The 13,719-nt window shown below is 46.8% G+C and overlaps 1 protein-coding gene across 6 annotated transcripts in view; it reads left to right on the top strand.

The window, feature by feature from the left end:
* Window positions 1-13,433, top strand: part of GCN1 (GCN1 activator of EIF2AK4) — a 44,044-nt gene extending 30,611 nt beyond the window's left edge. The window contains exons 45-59 of one of the 6 annotated variants that reach the window (XR_009819955.1): window positions 309-473; window positions 888-1,049; window positions 1,492-1,584; window positions 1,830-1,973; window positions 2,949-3,218; window positions 3,487-3,600; window positions 4,120-4,350; window positions 4,943-5,136; window positions 5,711-5,825; window positions 6,942-7,038; window positions 7,766-7,914; window positions 8,425-8,529; window positions 9,084-9,302; window positions 11,773-11,971; window positions 12,303-13,433. Coding sequence is in view for 3 of the 6 variants with exons in the window: in XM_062010448.1 (XP_061866432.1) it covers window positions 309-473; window positions 888-1,049; window positions 1,492-1,584; window positions 1,830-1,973; window positions 2,949-3,218; window positions 3,487-3,600; window positions 4,120-4,350; window positions 4,943-5,136; window positions 5,711-5,825; window positions 6,942-7,038; window positions 7,766-7,914; window positions 8,425-8,529; window positions 9,084-9,302; window positions 9,854-9,979 (2,184 nt within the window). In the remaining 3 variants the exon portion in view is untranslated. Of the gene's footprint in view, window positions 1-308; window positions 474-887; window positions 1,050-1,491; window positions 1,585-1,829; window positions 1,974-2,948; window positions 3,219-3,486; window positions 3,601-4,119; window positions 4,351-4,942; window positions 5,137-5,710; window positions 5,826-6,941; window positions 7,039-7,765; window positions 7,915-8,424; window positions 8,530-9,083; window positions 9,303-9,853; window positions 10,578-11,772 lie in introns of those variants that run through there. The other 5 variants (XR_009819957.1, XR_009819956.1, XM_062010451.1 and 2 more) reach the window with 5 other exon arrangements.
* Window positions 13,434-13,719: the final 286 nt, after the last annotated feature.

The following is a 13,719-nucleotide window of genomic DNA, read 5'->3' as shown; positions in this document are numbered from 1 at the left end:
ATGTTCCTGTGCGACCTGATCTAGGTGAACCTGCTTCTGCAGTGGGGTTGGACTAGCTGATCTCTGAAGGTCCCTTCCAACCCCTACCATTCTGTGGTTCTGTGTCTGAGCTCTCTCTTTGCTGAAGGCAACTGTGATGGCAGTAAACTTGGTTTTCTGTGGTTACTTACAAGAGTAGAGTTTCCCTTCTTACTCCTCTGTCTATACTGCAAACAGTAGTTTATGGTCAAACGTTGGCATTGGCTCACAGTTCACCTGCTTAAGTGTCATGAACCAGGAAGAGTTAACCAATACCTTTTTGGGGCCAGGTTGCAGCACGGACTTTGGGAGACCTTGTCCGAAAGTTAGGAGAGAAGATCCTCCCTGAAATCATTCCCATTCTGGAAGATGGACTGAGGTCAGACAAGAGTGATGAGAGGCAGGGAGTCTGCATCGGCCTGAGCGAGATCATGAAATCCACCAGCAGGGACGCGGTGAGTGGGCTGGGGAAGGTGCCATCTCGCTTCCCTCCACACTCACACTGTGGTGCAGGTGTTGCAGTTGAGACAGAATAATGCACTTGGTGCTGGGTTTGTTTTGTGGACCAAATTCGGGGCTTATAACTAACCTGAGCTGCTGTTCAGGCAAGTTGTGTATTTGTATGTGTCAGTGAATTTGAAGTGCTGCACAGTTGACTTTTGTGAGCTGCAATAATGGAAAGCATCCCCTAGGCAGCCGTAGAGCACTGCAGGTGTTTGTGTTCATTAGTCCTGGTTTCCTTCCAACATATTTCAAGCAAACAGCAAGTCAGTTTTGGTTGTGCAAATGCTGCCTTCTGAGCTTCTTTACTGAGATGAACGTGTCTGTGGTGCTTTGGATACCCTGTAATTCCATCTCTGCATCTTTAGGTGCTGCTTTTCTCGGAGTCCCTTGTTCCTACAGTGAGAAAAGCGCTGTGTGACCCTCTGGAAGAGGTCCGAGAGGCTGCAGCTAAAACATTTGAACAGTTGCACTCTACAATTGGCCATCAAGCCCTTGAAGATATCCTGCCCTTCTTGCTGAGGCAACTGGTAAGCATTGCTTAACGTTAGTCAACAACTTGATTCATGATGTGGTGGGACAGGTTTCGAATAGTGAGCTCAAAGGAGAAGCAGGACTGTAGTGGCAGACCTTCCAGGGAATGGCAGCTGGTTTGTCTCCTCTGTGCCATTGGTGGGGAAGGTCTTGGTGCTGAAGCACAGGCCTGAGAACTGCTATGTCTGGCTCTGCCAGGGAATTGCCATTGTCACCTGCAGAAGTTCTTTGGCCACCATTCCCGAGGCAGAAAATTGTTGTGATGCAACACAAGAGCTTGCTGTGGGTTTTTGCTGTATAATACAAGAGCATTTTTGGATGGAAAGGCTTGTGTATGGGTTATATGATCACATGGTAAATTTGTGTCGTTTGAAATAGGGTTCACCTTGGTGTGCCACAAGTCATCTCACAGGCTTGGGACTTTCTCTTCCCTGACAGGATAATGAAGAGACATCTGACTTTGCCGTGGATGGTCTTAAACAAGTTATGGCTGTCAAGAGCCGTGTGGTGCTGCCTTATTTGGTGCCGAAGGTACAGCTGGAAACAAATGTTAAAGCTTTAGAACTGTGCTTTTTCCCCTGGCTGCTGCCAGTTTTCTTTGGGCCAAGATGCCAAAAAGAAGAGCAGAGTTTGAAGTCTTCTTCTGATTTTGTGCTGAAAACGTTGTCATTTGGGTTGTGATGCATTTGTACTTGGAAATCTTTCGTGTTGTAGATGAATTGTGATTCCTTCTGAAAAAGCTTTCAGCCCACCTCTGTTTTTGTTTGGTTTTTTAGCTGACCACCCCCCCTGTGAACACCCGTGTGCTGGCTTTCCTCTCCTCAGTGGCAGGAGACGCTCTGACACGGCACTTGAGTGTCATCCTGCCTGCTATGATGTCTGCGCTGAAGGAGAAACTGGGCACCAGTGAGGAGCAGTTGGCAAGTAGCACAGCTCAGCTCTCTGTTGTGACAGGTTGCCTGAAGACAGAGCTTGGGGTTTACTTCCCAGCACAGAATCTGTGTTCTCTAGATTCACAGATTGCATGTTTTAATTCGGTCCATTAGCTTCTTCAGGATGAGTCTTTTTGCCTGGTGGCATATTGTGAGTCAAGAAACGTATGCTTTCCAAATCTATTTGTATCCATATAAAAGTCTCTTTGGCCTGCAGCAAGATACAGTTCTCAGTTTACTTATTCTTGGAGAGCTGCCAGAGTGTCTAGTTAACTTGGTATTTATTCTTGGTATAGAAGACTGAGAGATTAAAGGGCTGAAAGGAGGAAATCTCCTGTTCTGCATGCAGCACTCCTCCTGTACTGCTTTCTGAAACATCTGGTATTTGTACTCCAGAGAGCATCCTGCAGTTGGGATTGCAGACAGACATCCACGTAGGTGAGGGAATTAGGAGTGGGAGGGACAGAGTCCTGTTGTCTGGCTGTGGTAGATGCCCCTTAGCTCAGCTCCTCGCCCCAGGTGTGCCTGGAGATCTCAGATGCACCCACAGATGTGCCTGTAATTAGCATTATGATGCATAGCATGAAATTACCCAAATCAAACAAATGACCCCTGACAGGACACACAGTCTCTGGTGGGTGAGGGGGATGAGGGAGAATGAGCTACTCTGATGTTGATAAATGAGCCCTTCTGCAGCTGCAGAGTGACCTGTGCAGCCATCACTTCAGCACTTTAGTCACTTGTTCAATTTTGAGTGGGTTCTATAGCTGTCTCTGCTCCAGGAGTGAGTGGAGCCTTTCGTGGTGATGTGATCAGCTATTTAATGAGGAATGATGAGCAAGTGGGAGATGTCTTAGTACTTCTCTTGAGAGATGATGCTGTGGATAACATGGAGAGGGCCTGGGGCTAAATCTGGCTTTGTTCTGTTTGAGAGTTAACGTGCAGTTGCCTTGGACTCTTTAGGAGATGGCAAACTGCCAGTCTGTAATCCTGTCTGTGGAAGATGAGGCTGGACAGAGAATTATCACTGAGGATTTACTAGAAGCGACCCGCAGCCCTGAGCTGGGCATGAGACAGGCAGCAGCAGTCATGCTGAACATCTACTGCTCCAAGACAAAGGCAGACTACACTGGCCACCTCAAGAGCTTGGTTTCAGGCTTGATACGTCTGTTTAATGATACCAACCCTGTTGTTCTGAACGAGAGCTGGGATGCCCTTAATTCTATCACCAAGGTGAGAGGCAGCTTAAAAAGGTTACAGTGGTAATGCCTGGCAAGGAGAAAAGGGGGATTGCTGGAAAAATGCCACCTAAATGGAACCTTCTGCTTTGGCTGTAAACTGCCTTCACATTTGCAAATGCTCAAAGATCTGAGAGCTGTGGGATGAGCTCGAATTCAGCTTTGTGTGCAAGGGGGGCAGGAAGCAGGTGCCTTCTCCTGATCCACCTGAGAGAATTTGTTGCTGTGTTGCCTCATCTTTGCTTTATCCCTCTCTCCTGCAGAAGTTAGATACTGGGAACCAGCTTGCTCTCATTGAGGACCTGCACAAGGATATCCGGATTGTAGGGAATGAGGCCAAAGGCGAGCACGTGCCAGGATTCTGTATTCCTAAGAAGGTAAAGGATGAGGAGGAGTGTGGATTCCTCACAGCCACAGCCCCCCTGCTGCTGGGGAACCTGACTGATCTGGCTTTGCAGCTGTTAGAAGCAGTGACTGTTTGGTCATTCCAAACCTGTTCTGTTGGGGGGAGAATTTCAGCAGGTTACTGCTGCTCTTGAGCTGCCCTAACAGAAGACTCTTCTTGTAACAAGATCTTTGACAGTTCTGTTATTGCATGTAAGTCGTGGTCAGTGGCTGCCTTTTGTGGGGGAGTAATGCTGGACTTTGGTGCTCAATTTATCTGGTTTAAAAATTCCCTGAGCTGCCACCACTTTCCTTGTAGCAGCTGGCTCAGTAAGGGAGAGATGCACGAAACCAAAGCAAGCAACAGTCGCTCTGTAAGTGTGGAAAGCAGGCAGCTGAAGGTCACCAGGAAACTGGGAGAAACTCTGAGTTTGGGCATCTGCTGTGGAAAACTAAGATATGTGGATTTTGCATCTTAGCTTCTGAGCTTTCTCATCTGATTTCCATGACAGGGAGTGACTTCCATCCTCCTGGTGCTGCGGGAAGGTGTTTTAACTGGTAATCCAGAGCAGAAGGAGGAGGCAGCAAAGGCCTTAGGGCTGGTGATTAAGCTGACTTCTGCTGAAGCTCTTAAGCCATCTGTGGTGAGCATTACTGGGCCACTCATTCGGATCTTGGGAGATCGGTTCAGCTGGAATGTCAAGGTGGCTCTGCTTGAAACATTGAGCCTTCTTTTAGCTAAGGTAAGACACAAGGAAATTGACTGTGGCTTGTGAGTGTTTTCCATGGTAACCTTCAGAAGTAGCTGGTGCTGTTGATATAAATAGAGCTGGGAGGCCTGCTGGTATGGCAGTGTTAACTGGAGTGTGTTCTTCCAGCAGCTAAACTACCAGAAAAGGCCCCAGTGCCCATCACTGGGCTGCTTACAAATACTGCTAAATGCTGATCCTACTTTGAAGCGATGAAGAACTACCATGAACCCTCCTGTGTCCACTGCTGTTATGAATTAAGTGCAGAGATGATCATCCTGTGTATCTCTGAACTGAGCTGAGCCTTTATTTAGTGCCTGTTCGTGGCAGTGCAGAACTTTTCAGCAGTGCTACCCTTGTATGTCAGTGTACAGAAAATAAGATTAGATTTGGAAAGGCCAGAACTGTGTTGGTCAAGCACCATTTGATGTTTCTCCTGCTTGTGTTGTGCCTCAGAGCTGCATAAGGGCTGTGTGTGGTAACTGACAGCTAGAGAGGAGGTCAGGCTGTTTTCAGGCTTGGATTCCCAGCCACTGTTGCAGACCTGACTGTGCCACTTTCCCTTCTTCTTTCATCTCTGGTACAGGTTGAGATTGCCCTGAAACCATTTTTGCCCCAGTTGCAAACAACGTTCACCAAAGCTCTGCAGGACTCGAACCGCGCGGTTCGGCTGAAAGCCGCCGACGCCCTGGGGAAGCTCATCGTCATCCACGTCAAGGTGGATCCTCTCTTCACGGAGCTGCTCAACGGCATCCGCTCCAGCGACGACTCTGCCATCCGGTGAGCCTGGGGCGTGCCTCACGCCTTGCTGCTTAGCAAGGAAGGGCTGGGGGGAGTGAACAAAGCCCCCACCCCGTCCTGAGAGTAAGGGTTATGTGTTAGTGAAAGCAGTTGGCTGTTAAGGGCTGTAAGCAAGAGTGTGGCTGCCAGGGACTGCCTGGGTCAGAGCAGCGCTCTGATGGCATCGCAGGGGAAGCACTGCCAGGCAGCTGCCCAATTCCCTCTCCTGCACACCCTCAACCCTCAGGTACAAGACCCATCTGACCTGAAGCGAGGCCCCTGCTCCTGTGTCCTCAGCACACAGATCCCCAAGAAATTAACAGCCTGACATGAGGATGGTTTAAATGTCAGTAGTGAGAAAATGCCCACGTTGTAGCAGCCAGGCACGAGTGCACAACCGTGGAAGAACTCTGTAGCGTGGAGTGTTCAGCAGTAGAGTGTCAGTCTCCTAAACTCTGAAGCATATTAGTGTAATTGCTGTGTAAGAAACTGCGTAGAGGAATCTCAGTAGGCTCAGTTTGCCCTTTGTGAGGGGCAGAGGCAGTGCCTGACTGAACGCTGGGATCTCTTCTAGGGACACGATGCTGCAAGCTCTGCGCTTCGTCACACGAGGAGCTGGTGCAAAAGTAGATGCTGCAATTAGGAAGAATATCAGCACGGTGCTTCTGGGGATGCTGGGACATGATGAGGTACTGCTTCAGCCAGCTGCAAGGGGGCCCTGCTGTAGACAGTCTTAAACTTAAAACCTTGACTTCCAAACAGAATTGTTTTCTAAAATAACTTCCAGGGGAAATTACTAATGATGGAGAGGAAAGAAACTCTGTAAAGCAGCGTGTGGTTGGGCATTGCACACTGCACTGAGCACAGGCTCTGAAATGGATCTCACTGGAGCCTTGTGTGTTAGCTGAGAGTCAGGTGGAGAAAGGAAAGATAGCCAGCCACTGGGAACTCTGAAAATCTGTGAGGTGAATGTTTCCTTAGCAACCATGTGAGTGGGTTTGACCTGCAGCTCCTCACCAGTGTGTTTGAGGCAGCTCTGCAGTCAGGATTTGCTTTATATCTTGGAGAAACCCTGCAGTGTCTTCCCTCTGTGTGTTTGTGGGCTCTCGTGGGGTTTCTCATTTAGTGTCAGAAATTTGTCAGATAATGCTCTCCAAGGAGCATGAAGCTCTCCAGATTGAATGTGTGGTCTGTGTATGGCAGATGGCAACAGCATCATCTGAGACGAGAATTAATTGTCTAGTAATGTCTCCCTCATGCCTTCACCTGTACAATGTAGACATGCAACTGTTGGCAGGCTAGCAATAGAAAAGCTGAAAAATTCCCCCTGGATGGTAAGTTTCAAGGTGGAGAGGAGCAGAGAGGGAGTGGTGGTGTAAGCAATGAGAGCAGCAGGCACTTGGAGGCTGTAAATGAGAAGTGGTATGAGCTTATCTGGGAGATCAGCTTATCTAGAGATGGCTGGATCTAAGCTCACTTTCTAGACTGGGAATCTGAAGTTAACTCTTGCCACCTCTTTGAAAACATTCACTTTCATCTTTATGACTTTTCTCTTTAACAAATGAGGATTTCTGTAGGCTCTGTAATTCAGTCCCTGCTGGCTTTTTTGACTGAGGCTTTGGCTTTAAGTTCCGTTGTGTCCCTTGTGAAGTGACAGAAACCCCCAGGTAGCAGGAGTGAAGTACTATTTATTTCCTCCTCCTGTTTTTATTTCATGTCATCTTCTGTCACTTGCTCTTCTTGGTCTTTGTCTCTGGTGTGCACTGAGCTCAGCCTCTGTTGCTCCCTCCTTCCCTCCCTGGCAGGATGCCACCCGCATGGCCTCGGCCGGCTGCCTCGCAGAGCTCTGCGCCTTCCTGTCGGAGGAGGAGCTCAGTGCTGTTCTCCACCAGCACTTACTGGGTAGGTGAAGCTGTTCACAGGGCCTGGAAGTGATCCTGGAAGCAGGGGAAGATGCCTGCTGTTGGTTCAGGCAAACTTTGTGGCTCATTATTTGTTTTCAGAGGAGTGGATGCAAGCAGCAGCATGGCTGGGTGATGGCTGGTGCTGACCCGGAGGGTGGGAGCTGGCAGGAAGGGCGCTCAGGCAGGGTGGATGATAACTGCAGACCACATCTGATGGCTTCATGTGCTTTTGGAGAATTAATTTGCCTCTAAGTTGGAAAAAAATGGGAATGGTAGAGGAAGTCTGAGGGGCTGGGAGTGCTGTGGGATTACCCTGCTCTGTGGGACTGAAAGGCAACCTGTCAACTGGTTCCAAGTTACAGATGGCTTTTAACCTGTCCTTGGAGTCAAAGCTTGTGTCATCCCCTGTGCCAAGCTCCCTCAGGCACAAAGCAATGTGGGGCTGATCCCATGTGGCTGAGACCATCAGAAGTAACTGGACTGAGCAACAGAGTCCCTTGGTTGTGTGGGGTGTCTGGATCTGCCCCAGTGTTCCTGCCTGGGGCACGTGCTGGGCTTTAGCACTGTTTGTATGGCTTTTGGGGGGGTAGTGAGGGAAGCAAGGTGTTGCTTTAGATGCTGCTTTTTGCTCATTTTATGGAAGTGAAGTGACTGACAAAAGCTCTGTTAGGGGAAGAGGAATGGGCAGCAGGAGCCTTGCTATTGTTGTCTCCCTTCACTTGCAGCAGACGTCTCAGGCATTGACTGGATGGTGAGGCACGGGCGCAGCCTGGCTCTCTCTGTGGCTGTCAATGTCACTCCTGACAGGCTCTGCTCCCCCAAGTACTACAGCAGCGTGCAGGAGATGATCCTCAGCAATGCCACTGCTGACAGGGTGAGTGCCCATGGGACAGGGCCCCTTCTCTGGCAGGTGCTTACTGGGAGTCGTTTCAAAGGGCTCCAAGCAGCACAGGAATCGCCCAGCACTAGCTGAGGGCTGTCCCGTGCAGTTCTGAGACTGAAATTGCATGACTGTTCTGAGTTCTCATCCCTGTGGAGACAAACATTAAACAGCCCTCAGCTGCAGAGGAGCTTTCCTTGGGAGCCAGTTACACTGCTGTGCCCTCACTGAAGCTCATCCATAGGGCAGGTTTACAAGGACTGCAGATACTCTGGTTGAGAAGGAGGATTTTAAATGCAGGCTTGAATGAGTAACGTGGTGCAGGGAATGTGGGGACTCTGGGCCCTGCCACCTTATTCCATGTGAGGTTTTTTCATCCCAGTGTTACTCAGTAACATTAACCCATTGTTTTCCTGCTTACAAGAGCATTTTGGCCTTCTGCAAAGGCTTCCCAGGCTGCGGCACTCTGCTGTACTCATACCAATGTTTGTCTTTGCATTGAAGATTCCCATTGCAGTTAGTGGCATCAGAGGGATGGGCTTTCTCATGAAATATCACCTGGAAGAGGGAGGGAGCCTGCCTCCAAAACTTTCCAACCTCTTTATTAAGGTAAGGCTTCCTGGGGTTGCTCTCATGTGATCTGAATTGTTGTTTGGACTAACTCATGGGTGGTTTCTCTTTGGTAACCCAGCATGTATTAATAATAGCATATTACTATACTAGTGTATGTCAGTATTTAGTATATTGATGCAGCTGACAGTCAGGTGCTCCCTTTTGTTTTTTAAATGTGTTGAGATTAAACAAAAAAATAGAAAGCTCTGATTTTGAAAACATTTTAAAACGAAATGTGCTGTTAAAATGCACCCTACAGTCCAAGCAGAGCCTGGCTTGGCTGTTGCTGCTGACTGCGGGGTGCTGAGAGGTGCCAGTGCTCCTGCCTGTCGGTGGTCATTGCTGCTTCCTGGGACAGGGTCTGTGCAACATCTAAAAATCACATTTTTAGAAGTTTTCTTTGGTAACAAGTTCATCCTGTGTGTATCTGTGAGTTGAGAACTGCTTTTCTTGTAACAGTTTACTCAAATTAGAAAAAGAAGAGAGCAACCACTGCTTTAAAAACCTGTCCTTGGTGCACAGGAATTTAAGCCTGTCTTTGTCTCTCTCAGTGTCTTCAGAACTCATCCAGTGACATAAAGTTAGTTGCAGAAAAGATGATTTGGTGGGCAAATAAAAACCATCTTCCCTCACTGGATCCTCAAACAATTAAACCAATTCTCAAAGCTCTTCTGGACAACACAAAGGACAAGAACACCAGTGTAAGAGCCTACAGCGACCAAGCTATCGTCAACCTTCTGAAGATGAGAGCGGGTGACGAAGTGCTTGAGGTATGAGACAGGAGGGAACGTGGTCCCTGGGGCAGGGCTGGGCCAGGTTGCTCCACGTGTGGCTGTGTTGTGCCTGGAGCCCCTGGATGAGGTGGGATGTGCCTATTTGCCTTTAAGCCCCCATCAGTGTTCTCATGCTAAAGCCTCAGAGAACTAGCAGCGCTGATGGTGTCCATCCTCACAGAGCAGGGTGAATAAAATCAAGGTATTTAACACAAAGCTGTGCTTTCCAACCCCTCCCTGTGCTGCAGTTACCTTTGCCAGGGCTGTTTATTGCTTTTGTGGCAGGTATGATCCTGCTGCAGCCTCAGTGCTGCTAGAGAGAGTAATTTGGGCCAGACTGCTCCATGCAGCCATTTCCAGCCCTCTTTTCTAAGCCTTAGCTGCTTTTGAATAGTTCCCATGACTGGAATCATAAAACCAGATGAAGGATCTCTCAGTATGTTTGAAAGATTTACAATAGATACAGCTTATAAGGTATGTACTTTCAATTCATCTTGTGAGTGGTTTGTCATAAGGAATTGGTAATTGGCGTTGTCTTACCTCCCCAGTCGGTTTCCAAGATTCTAGATGCTGCCAGCTTGGAGCTCCTCAATGAAAGCTGCAGGAGATCTCTGAAGAAGCTGGCTGGGCAGGCTGACTCTGAGGAACAGATAGATGACACTATACTGACGTGATAATCAAGCTCCAGAGGCAAGAAAACACTGAACCAACGGCTGCATCAGCATTTCAACTCAAAAACACCTCTCTTAAATGTTTTCATTTTTGAAAATGTTAATTCTGATAGGGTTTCATGAAAAGGACTCCCAGAGAGTATTTTAGTATCAAATATACCAGAATAGCCTTAATTAGACCCACATTAGCTGAAAATTGAAAATTTGGTCCCCTCTTTGAAACAGGTAACACACAAAAACCAAATCTGCTAAATCAACACAGGTAAATTGTGGCCAACTGTGAGACGTGGCCAGAGCACATCAGACTCGAACTCTGGTGGCACCTGTTTCTTTTCCAGGGTCTGTGTGAAAACTCCAGCCCTGTCCTGACAATATTGTTGGTCTTTTACATGGACTCCATGGAGCAGGAGTAGAACTGGGTGGGAGTGAAAGCCTGTTGTTTTTGTGTACTGCTCACTTGCTGCTGGTGACGGTTCTGCAGACTGAAAATCCCTGCAAAACAAAGTATTTAAAATAGCCTTAGAACTCACAGATGCAGAAGGGGGATTAAATGCAGTCTGTTTAAAGAAGGAACATTTAATAAAGGTTCTGACTTTGTTGATCCTTCTGGTGTAAACTAGGTTTCTTTACAAATTCATTTGTCAACAAGCTTGTACTGTGATTTACTTTTTGGCCTTGCTTTTTCTAGGGCATACACTTTGCTGTAACCTGGAAAAACAAACCAAGGCAGGCTAGGGTTTAAATCCAAGCCAGAGCTGACATTTAGTGAAATTTGTAAGTAATTAACTGCTATTAATTTCCACAGTATTTTTTACTAGAGACAGCCTTTTAGTTTTTCAACTTGTCCTCTATTTTTGTCTTCAAAGGCTTCACAAGATACTTTGCACTTCCAACATACAGATTGTTTATCTTTCTGTCATTAAGCTGGACTGCTCCAGGAAGGCAGTATTTAGTTTTACCTGGATACATACATCTACTTTTAAAAAAACATGAATGTATCAAAACTGATGGAATTAGTGAAAATCTTGGTGCAGAATACAAACTCTTAGAAGGAAAAATGAGCATTACATTCTGTGCAGAGTAGGGAGCCTTATGTATTTGATGAAACTACACAGAAACTGGTTGCACCTGAGAACTTAGGGCATTAAGATTTGTTGTTTCAAATGGGTGAGTGGTGTGTATGTGTGTGTGTGGAGAGACCTTCCTGGCCTGTAACTCTGGGTGTTTCAAACTAGGATGATGGGAGAACACAACACTACACATTATAACGTTTGAGAGCATAAGATGTAACCACACAGGAACACTGATTCTGTTCCAACTGATGTGCCCCTTGCTACAGCAAGTACCAGCAAACAGGGAAACATCTTATCTTAACCATACTAAGGCCTCAAGCAGTGAAATACAATCTCCAGTAAATAGTTGGGAGTGCTTTGCTTTGTTCTGGTCAGAAGTACAAGAACCTGTCGAAAGGTTGCTGAAAGGTTGCCAGCTCCCAGGCCTGTGGTGCGGGCTCCTGGCAGGAGAGATTTGCTGTGGGAGTCACTGGAGTACTGTGGGAAGGGACTTGTGGGAAATCAGCTGCTTTATCCCTTCCCTGGGACAGGCTGAGCTCCATCTGCACCATTCCTAACTGATTTCCATATAGTTGTTTCTATGGCACCGTGTGATGGAGATTCCATAACCTCTGTATGCCATCTGTCTCATTGCATAGACATTTCAGAGTTTACCTGATGTCTAAGAAATACAATCATCTTTGTTGCTGCTTGAGTCCATTGCTGCCTGTCCTCTTCCCACAGGCACTGAAAGCAGTTCATTTTTGCAGCAGCTGCATTGTCACTTCCACATGCTGAGCCCTGGCTGAAACATGTTGAGAATTTCCACGTCTTTTCTCATAGATGTTCATGTTTTCTAAACTCAACGCTGCTGCCCTCTGCGTTTGTCCAGTTCTGGTTCCTGTTGGGCCAGTGGTGGCTGCTGCTGGACCAAGCCTTCTGGGTGAGAACAGCACTTTGCAAGCCCTACCTAACTGCACCAGACTCTGTTGGCTAGCCTCTGATGGCTACTTGGCTAGCACTGTTGGCTAGGTCTGGGTGTTCTTTTTGCAACAGCACAGTGTTGCTGATGTGTGTAGTTTGTGAGCAGCTACAAAGCCAAGCTACAAAATTTCCCTTTGGCTATTTATTTCCAGTCTTGTCTCTATGCAGTTGGCTACTTCCACAAAACAGCAATACTTTCCAGTTGTGCTTAATGAGGTTGTATTTGACTTCATTTGCTACACTTACCTGGATTCTGAAGGTGGTTTTTTAATTGCAGTTTTGCCTTTCAGAATACTTGCAGATCTTAACCCAGCTTAAAATGATGTGTTTTGCACTGAATCAGTAATCAAGAGTGAAAACTCTGCTGAATTGCTCTGAAGGATTTGGCAGCCTGGAGCACTGGGATTAATTTCACCTCTAAAGAATTAGCTGCGTTTTGGGGAGACAGGAACAGCAGTTAAACCCTGCCATGCACTGAACCATGTACAAAATTCTGTGCCATTCAAAAGGTACGAAATGGGTGGCAAAAAGCTCAGTGGTTGTATGGGAATCACTCACTCCATCATTGCAGGCAGGCAGGAAGCTAAAAATGGCAAGTTTCTCTGAAGAATGGCACCTTGACCACGGGCACCTTGGCTTATCTGTTCTACCTTGGATTCTGATTGATGCTCCACGTAAACAGGTGAAAAAACCCCACATTTAAAGAGAAGCCCTTGGTTATTAATGTGTTCCTTTCACCTAATGAGATGTTTGATTATTAAGAGTATTGTGATGATTTGTGTTTCTGCCTTCTGTAGCAGCAAACTCATTCATCTTTCCGAGCGGCAGCTGAATTGTGTTTCTGCCCTGTAGCTGTTCCAGAGGCGCAGGAGTAAAAGGCAGGAGCTCACTTGCACTTACTGAAACTCTGGTGATTTTTCAATTACAGCAAAACACTGAATTCTGATGTTGATAGCTGCTTTTCACTATTTATGCAATGCACTATAATACATCAGAGAGAAAACACCTATAATTTTTGCCACAACATGAGATCTGATGAATTGATTGTGCCAACCTGCAGACTAAAGAATTAGGGGTTTTTTATCTATTCAAATGTCTTAAAAATACCAGTTGTCAGTAAAAGATAATTCTTCCCCCAAACTGACTATAGTAACATCTTTGAACTGTCAAGCAGCTGCCTCTGAGTGACAGCTGAACCGTGTGCATTTCATCATCAAAAAATAATTCATGAGAGATGTTTAAACTTACAAGCTGCTAAAAATTTCAGTGGAAGAGAGACAAATGTGAAAGCATAAAATATTGAAGTATTTTGATGTTTTAGCTAAGTCACACCTTTCCCTGTCCGTTTGCCCAGGCACCATCTCACTGTCTCACGCTTTTTGCACAATGGTGAAGTTTCATGAGCTTAAAAATAAAGGTAATGGGAGTCTCGTTTTGGGTTTGAGCTGGTGGTTTGTGTGCAGGACTCAAGGGATCTCCCTGCAGCTACACAGTCACCCCGATGCTCAGGGCACGTGTTGGGTGTCTGATGGGCTGCATGAGCGGGGTTGCTTTAGCACTGGGTTTGGGTTAGCTGCAGACCCTTTTCTAGCACGGTTTCTGTGAGTGTAAGTCTGTCAAATAACACGTGCTCATGTCTGGTAACACGTAGCTCCTCAGCTACGTCACACATTTGAGGACAATGCAGAATGAATCTCAGGGTGTGGT

This window comes from Colius striatus, chromosome 17 (assembly GCF_028858725.1).
Source record: "Colius striatus isolate bColStr4 chromosome 17, bColStr4.1.hap1, whole genome shotgun sequence".
Lineage (NCBI taxonomy): Eukaryota > Metazoa > Chordata > Aves > Coliiformes > Coliidae > Colius > Colius striatus.
Note: the sequence above shows the minus strand (reverse complement) of the source record. Positions and strands in the feature narration are given on the sequence as shown.